This window comes from Manacus vitellinus, unplaced genomic scaffold (assembly GCF_001715985.3).
Source record: "Manacus vitellinus isolate BGI_N305 unplaced genomic scaffold, ASM171598v3 scaffold_5_pilon, whole genome shotgun sequence".
NCBI lineage: Eukaryota > Metazoa > Chordata > Aves > Passeriformes > Pipridae > Manacus > Manacus vitellinus.
In genome coordinates this window covers 6438875-6447045 of record NW_021940682.1, presented here as the reverse complement: position 1 = coordinate 6447045, position 8171 = coordinate 6438875, and the positions used below count along the sequence as shown (strand labels likewise).

General features: G+C 41.7%; 1 protein-coding gene across 1 annotated transcript in view; it reads left to right on the top strand.

The window, feature by feature from the left end:
* Nucleotides 1-5835: 5835 nt before the first annotated feature.
* Nucleotides 5836-8171, top strand: part of WNK1 (WNK lysine deficient protein kinase 1) — a 104838-nt gene continuing 102502 nt past the window's right edge. Inside the window, exon 1 of the mRNA XM_018080294.3 lies at nt 5836-5854. Within this exon, the coding sequence (XP_017935783.3) occupies nt 5836-5854 (19 nt within the window). The remainder of the gene's footprint in view (nt 5855-8171) is intronic.

Sequence of the window (8171 nt, the reverse complement as noted above, 5' to 3'; positions counted from 1 at the left end):
TGAATGCTCTTTTGGGATTGTCACTGAAACAATGTCAAGTAACATGTATCAGCCCTGTCTTATTGGGGGGGTTATTCAACATTCAAATATATTCAGACTTTTCCATTTTTCCATTCAACAGTTCACTGTAGCAGTTCTAATGTTACTTTCCCGTGTTACATTAACCCTCTTTGGGGTTTAATGCTTTAAATATTTATAGACTGTTGTAATGCTCAAATAATCACATTTCAAATCTTCAAGACTTCCTGCACGGTAATAACACCTAAATTTTAACAGAAATTAGGCCTGTTAAATTAATGTAATTAAACTAACAGAAATTAGGCACTTTAAGGAGGTAAATAATGGCTTCATAAAGAAGAAATAATCACAGCATTGTAATTGGCCTTGTTTTTGCTGATTTTATGTTGCAATTGACTGCCAATACAAGATCTATCACATGTGATGCTACATATCTAATAGAGTGAGGGGACACAAAAGATTCAGATCCAAGGAATAACCGTAACTTGTCTGGTGTGTCTGATAGCATATATGATGCTTGAATTTTGGACAAAGAAACATACCATGAGCTAGGAGTTTTTTACGGTTAGGAAGGAATCTTGTGCAGATGTTGAGCACAGAATTTACACAAACTCAGGCATTTCTGTGATTTACGCCTCATGCTATCTTGGGCTACTGCCAGAAGTGTAAACTGCTCAGAGTCTGTTTGTTTCTCCTGAGAATTATATATTCCCTGTAATGCAAGATGTTTTTAAAAATTAATTTACTCCCTGTGATATTGGAGGTCCTCATGAGTAGATCTGTATTTCCTTCTGGGTCTTTTCTGCTTGAAAATCCTGGCAAACCTTGTAATGAATGTTGTGTAATCTCTGTCACTTGATAGTGGATCTAATTTTAGGTACTGGTGTTTGATTTGGGGATTTTTAGTACCTTAAGGGAGACCAGAATTATTTGCCTTTCCATGACCTGCATTGTTTTGAATCTTAAGTGATGTACCTGTAAATCACATAATCAGTAAGAGCCTGATCCTTCAGACACTTACTGCTGTGTACAGTGTAAAATGTCAGTGTGACTGCTCATAGGACTAAGTACTGTTTCCCATCTGAAGTGTTTGCAGATTTGGGTCCTGACAATGGATGTTTGTGTGTCTGTCTCCAGCCACAGCAGAAAGGCTGCTGATGGGGGTACAAGGTGCTGGGAGAAAACAGCTTATGGTTCAGGTTGCAGGCACCCAGAGAAGTTAAAACACTGCATCCCAAAGTGGGTGGAGTGAACTACAGGAAATGAGTCTGACTCATCAAAACGTTTTAATAATTTGTCCTTTATACTGATATTTCTGTAGAAAATCTGTCTACTTAATCTTTGTGTAGCTGAGTTTTGAAGCCATGACTGTATCTAAACATATCTGTCTTCTGAGGCTTTGTCCTACCTACCTAGGGCAGTTGAGGAGTTGTCTGAGCAGAAAGACATCACTCCTATCACTTCTTAGTCTGGTCTTTACTGTGGTGTTGCTTGTGTCCCCAGAAGGCAATGCTTTGCTTTCCAGCCGTGAGTGGCAGTTAATAGTTTGTGGATGGATGTATAAGATGGGGAAGTTGTTTTCTGAAAACAAGAATATGAAACAGAAACTTTTTAAAAGACTGATGTTTCACGACCGAAACAGTAGAACCACTGCTTTGGTAACAGAGGCAGATAAATTAGAGGTAGATAAATTAGGATAAATGCATATATATATATGTATAAACATATGCAATTGAAATTTTAAAAAACATTATAGTCACATCTCAAAGACAGTTGAACTATTAATTTCCATCCTTCTTTATTTGGGGCTACTTGATGAGTTCTTGTGTGTCTCATTAGTTTGGGGAGGCTGATGTTACGTGATGGAGTCATCCACTTGTGACAGTCCTACCAGGATTGTCTGCATTTGGGTAGTACCACATAAATGAAAAGGAAATGGGGAGCTTTCCCAGTGTATATCAGTTTTCAAATACATTCAGATCCCCTCTCCCTTCTCACCTGAATTTTTAAGACAGTCATCAGCCTTCCAAGGTCTCTGATAAACATGAAGTAGATTCCCTGGAGTGTTTCACTTAAGATCAAGCACAGCAAAAGATCCAGTGCTATGTACAAGGCACCTATAGCTCCCTGATTCTGTGCCCAGCCTTGGACACAGATTTGAGCAACATGAGAGCTGCTCTGACCTGTGTCATCTGGCAGTGGTCCCCGAGAGCTTGTTTACCCTGGATATTCTTTCACTAGATAATAATTACAGCACTGAAACTACATGAGTGGGAAAACTTCGCACATGTGTAGCAGGGGGTCATTCGGATAAGGACCTTTGTTTAATTCACTTTCAATACCATTGTGGTATTGAAATGGTCAATAAAGCCTTTCACTACTGACAAACCACTACAGTAGGCCGTCCGCCAGCTGTGGGTTGCCAGAATGTGTTAACATTTCAACTTTGTGCCTTTGCTCCCGGTCCCCACAGGCTGCCAGAGGAGCCAGCTGCCTGAGTCCACAAGTGGACAGCTCTGTAACGTGCACAACATGCCAATCACTCCTCCTGCTGAGTATCTGGCAAGGAGAGAAGTGACTCGAGGAGGTTACTCCAGATTTATATTGCTCCCTTCAGCCAAATGATCACGTTCCTCTTTTCTCTAGGACTTCTGCCTTATTGAGAGCTCTGTCCTGCAGTGTGTTGAGCCCCACCATGAGGGGCTGAGTGCTCTCACTCTGCCTGCTGTCAGTGGCTGTGGAGAGCCCTCATTATCCTTCAGGAATGCTCAACACCTTTCAGAAATGGTGAGCACCTTCCAGTACTGGAGCTGGCATAAACTGCACCAGAGCAGACTAATGTTTTGCATTTGGACCAGACTGTGTTTTTGAAGGACAGGAGGAAGTTCGTTATGCTGGATTTAAGCCTGCTCCTGCTTTGACTGAAGTGAGTAGTATTTTATTTTTGTACTTTGATGTAGAGAGGAGCAGGACTGGACCTGCTGTGAGAGTGATTGATTTTCATCAGCTTGCGAGCAGCGAGCAGAAAGGAGGGCAGGTTCACTGCTGCACAGCATCACTAACAGATTCAGTTGCAAACACAGCATCACCATCTCCCTCACACTTCCCTCCACCCACTTTCATCAAACAGCTCCTCTTCATTAAAGCAGTGCCCCTGCTTCTGTGCTTGCTTTAGAAGTGTTATGACACTGCTGTGAAGCACAGAATTCCCCAAAGCCTCAGAGAGAGAAAAGATAAATGAGGTATCCTGGGCAATTGACTAAAGGCACAGAAAAAGGAAGAACACAGTGCTGATTTCAGCAAATATCCATGCTTCCACAACACTTACCCACTGTTAGACTACTTCATAAACTCGTTGTGTAAAGAAACGTTGCAAGAATAACCATGAAGATGACATGAAGAATGAAGTGAGCAATGATTTTTCCTCTGCTCCCAGTAGGACCAACATTGAATTTGGCCACAACAACTTGCCATTATGACTTGATACAGTTTGAAATAGTGCATGAACAATAACTGAATCTCATCTTTCATAAAATTCAGTGTTTGAGTAATTTTAAATGTCCTTTCATCATGTTGCTGCTGTTCAACTTTATCAGAGTGGATTATATTTGGAGAATGTGCATAGATAAAGATGCTAATAATAAATACAATAGTTGATTAGATACAAACAACAGGGAGCCAGCAGCACAGCCTACAATGGGCTCTAGACTAAAAATCATTACTACTATAATGGAAAATTGTACTTTGCTCTTAAAAAGAGAGGTAACAAACCAGCAATATATCCTTCTGCTGGTTCTCTCACTGATTTACTTTCACATGGTTAGAATACATTTGTTGATGTAGCTCAAGAGAATAGTGAAAAAAGGGAAAGAAAAAGAGTTGTGCTTTCTATTCTAGTAGTTAGGATGGGGGTGGATGGGTGGGTGAAAGGGAAATGTAGGTTTCAATCTGATGAAGAAGCACATGCTATGCTCCATTTTTATGGTGCATGGCTGTTGACATTTTCTCGAGCAATAAGTAAGAAATGTCACATAAATTCATCGTTTCTGGAGTCAGTCTTTCTTACACAGCCTGGCTGCCTCTTTCACTAGTCCTTCAGCTGAAGCTCACACTTTGCTCAGGTGTCTTGGCCATGGTGTGGACCTGTCCTCCTGCAGAACTGGCACACTCTGAAAGTTAGGAGGGCACAAAGAGGGATGTTTAGTTTTGAGCCCTATAAGACTTGCAGTTCTTGATCTTTTTTGATTCCCACAGTCCCTGCTTGTGGGGAGACTACCCTCATTCAGAGGTTTTGGCAGGACTCACCATCCAACACCACCTGATGGACCACCTACTACAGAGCCTGAAGACTTAAAGTGCCCAGAGATCCTAGAGATGGTTACAATGATTTCAGAACCGACCTCACTTCCGACCTCACTACTTGCAAGTGCAAAACCTCACTAAAGATAAAAGACATGTAATGTTTTAGAACAAGTTTCCAATTAACTTTGATTTGCTGGGGAGAAAAAACAAAGCAAAACAGAATATCTGAAAAGTTACCCTCGTTTCTCAAGCATGCAGTCTTGAAATACTTTGTTTCACTGACTTCCAGCTGTAAGAAACAAAAGTTAACACTGTGGCAGAGGCCTAGATTCAAGAAAAGTCAAGGAAAAAGGAGAAACTGTGGTAGAAAAATTTGTATTGTCACTGTTGTTACAGGGCACTGTAGCTACAACCTGGTAATGGGCAATAAAACTGTGATGAAGAGTTTCCTTTGAAGAGCACTTAGGTTATGGAATAAAATCACATGCATCAAAATTATGGCATAGCCTCCTGCATTGCATAATGTATTGCATAAGAGAAAATAGAGAATAGCTGTTTCACATTAATACTTTGTCACATGGGCAGGTCATGGATGCCAACAGTGGATGAAATTTCACTAGAGAAAGCAAAACAGAAAAAAGTTTTCTGATTCAGTCAACTTCAAAATCACACTTCATTCAGAGTAATTTTTTAAACTATTATTGTTCCATGCAAGATGACTGTAACTAAAAAAGGCTTGACAGAAGAAGGATATTTTTACTGTGTCAAGTGTCAGCCCTTTGGATTCAATCAAAAGTCTTTTTGCCTGTAATTTCTCAAGTATAGTCAGGCTCCTTATTTCTGTGGATTTTTCTTAGGGCAATGGGCGAAAGAAATATTTTTAATTGGCTGAGGATCTCCGGCACCGAAACTATTTTAATTACTTGTTTCTAAACATAGAATACACATAGAATTTACTTTAAGGCTTATTAAATCTTGCTGCAATACTGAAATTTTCCATTTAGCCTAAACAGAGTTTTACAGATTAAAAGAAATAAAATTGAAGGGAAAGCAAGCCCACACTCTTTATTACATTCATCTTTTTTTAGAATGACAAAATTAAATCAACACCCACATAAAATATAATTGCCAATATCATACCACTTCATTTTTCGGAGCCAAAGAAGACAAAATCTATCATTCCCACCTCCAGGTCAGCTGCTCAGCTTCTTTTTTTTTTTTTTTTTTTTTCCTGCCAAGAGGATTGCTCTGCCTACCTCTGCCCAGAAGAGGAGCCAGTGAGAAGAGCCCAGTGTTAGGGACCTCGCATTTGACTTGGAGGACTAACCTTCTTGAATTTCAAGAACGCTAAGGAATGTGCTGGTTCAGACACCGGGGAGGTGCCTTTTTACATAATTACCACAATTTTTTAGTAGAAGACTGCCTCAGGCCCCCTGTGGCTATGCATGGCTGGGCTGTAGTCTCTTTTGCAAAGCTTTTGCTTAATTAACTACGGGGGAAATATATTCAAGAACAATGGGTGAAAGGCACTTGAGTGAGAGGGGAGCTACACTCAAGGTCTCATTTAAACCACATATGCAGCCCACAGCGAGGTGGTTCCTCCGCTGCAGCTCATCTACCTTGTGGAGTAGGTCACACGGTACATGGCTGGGCACAGACCTGGGAGCTGCTTGCCAAAGCCTACTGATGATGCAAGTGGAATTCACCTAACAGCTCCGTAGGCTTACACCACAGGGAATGATTTATTGCTGCATTATTCTAGCTACGCACTCATGAAGTTACATCAGGCATCAAGCTGGAGCGAGGCTTGCTGTCTAATCCTACTTATCCCACCCAAAGGGTTAGTAAAATGCAGTGGGGGAAAGCAGATCTCTGCTTTAATGTAGCTCCAGAAGGCAACAGCAGCAGTGATGCTGGAGTGGCCAGAGCAAGGAAGATAACAGGACCTTGGTTGTCAGCTCTTCCTGGAGCTCAGCTAATATGTCTTACTACCCCTAACAGTATAAAGCTAGCAGGGATACACCCGCTGATGCTGTAAATTAATCCTCATTCTGTCATCTAGAGGGATGCACAAATACCTGTAGTCAAGTGTTGAGTGAAGCTGAACCCTGCTTGGTGTCAGGAGAGCTGTCGGTGCTGGCAGTGTGGCAGGGATGTGGCAGATTGAATTAGGGGTTAATCATTTTCGATCCTGTCACTCTGCTGCTAATCAAATTACCCTGTTCAGCTCAGCATAGTTTTGGAGCGTGTCTCCTCTTGGTCTGACGCAGTTAAAGCAGCACACTGATGAATATACTAACTAAATTAACTTTTTCAGTGAAGGCAAGCTCGGGAAGGCCTGAGCCATGCAGATTTCTTTACTGTAGAGTTATACAACGAAGTACTTCTTGTTCTCTTTGCAAAGACTATACCATTATTTTATTTGCTGTTACGAAGGCTAAAAAGTAGGGCAGAAGGATGTACAGAAAACAACGATATGCTGATTGCCATGTGTTGTTAAATGTTATATGTGAGGAATACAAGCACGTGAGAATTGCTTAGGTTGATGGTTTGTGTCTGTGGAGCTCTGAAAGGGCCACTTGTGCTACATCGTGCAGAAGGAGTTAAGGCCTCATATCAGCAACATACAACTTCCTCAAAACTGCTGGTTTAAAAGTAACTTTAAAAAAAATATTTGAAATGGCAGTGTGTTTGCTGGGAACGTATTATTTACACAGGGAAATTTCCTAATTTTCTTTTTTTTTCCTCAACGTAATTTTTGATCTGTAGTTGCCTGAAAGTCTTGGTACCAAATCATTTGCTCCACCTTCAGTACATTCGAGTTGACTTCAAAAGGCTGCTGTCGTAAGAAGGAAAGTGCTTGGTTTTGGTTTATTGATACAAAAGAGGAACACGATATAAATAATTTAGATGACTCGTCTGTGCCAACACTTTGTTAACCTGAAAGTTCCTGATTCCTGTCAGGGTCTGTGTGGGCTCTCACTGCTCCTCTGGCTGCTGTACAACCCTGGGTTCAATTGTAGCAGCTGCAACCATGGCTGAAATGGCCACAGGATAACACTTGTGTTAAGGGCAGAGTCTGCAAATTCTAGTTTTTTTTAACAATGACATTTTCATGGCAGTTATTTGTATTTTACATTGCCTGGCCACTTTTCCTGGAGGAAAAACTCAAACCCTCACTTGTTCATACAGTGCTCAGCTGCACGGAGTTATTGTTGCCCATGATTTTAAAGACTTTGAGAGGCTGTTTGAAAATATGACCTCATTGTTGTCTACAGCTTCCTCAGCGGGGAAGTGGAGGGGCAGGCACTGATCTCTGCTCTACGGGGACCAGGGACAGGACCTGAGGGAATGGCCTGAAGTTGTGTCAGAAGAGGTTTAGGTTGAATATTAAAAAGAAGTTCTTCCCCCAGAGGGTGGTTGGGCACTGGAACTGGTTCCCCAGGGCAGTAATCACAGCACCAAGCCTGTCAGAGTTCAAGGAGCATTTGAACGATGCTGTCGGACACATGGTGGGATTGTTGGGGATGGTCCCGTGCAGGGACAGGAGCTGATCCTTGATGTTCTTGTGGGTCCCTTCCAACTCTGGTCATTCTGTGACTCTGTGAACTATATTTATCTGTTTATATGCAATATTTAGATAAATACAAATATTTAAACTATTTAACATGTCGGTGCAACGCAAAACCTGAAGAAACAAGAACCATGAGCAGACTCAGCGTCTTTTGACCCGCCGATCCTTGCTCGCCTACACCACATCGGCCCCCTGGCCCTAGCCCCACGCCGGGATCTTTTTTCTTCCCTCCTTCCCTCTCTCCCTCCCTCCCTCCTTCTCTTCCTCTCTCCCTCCC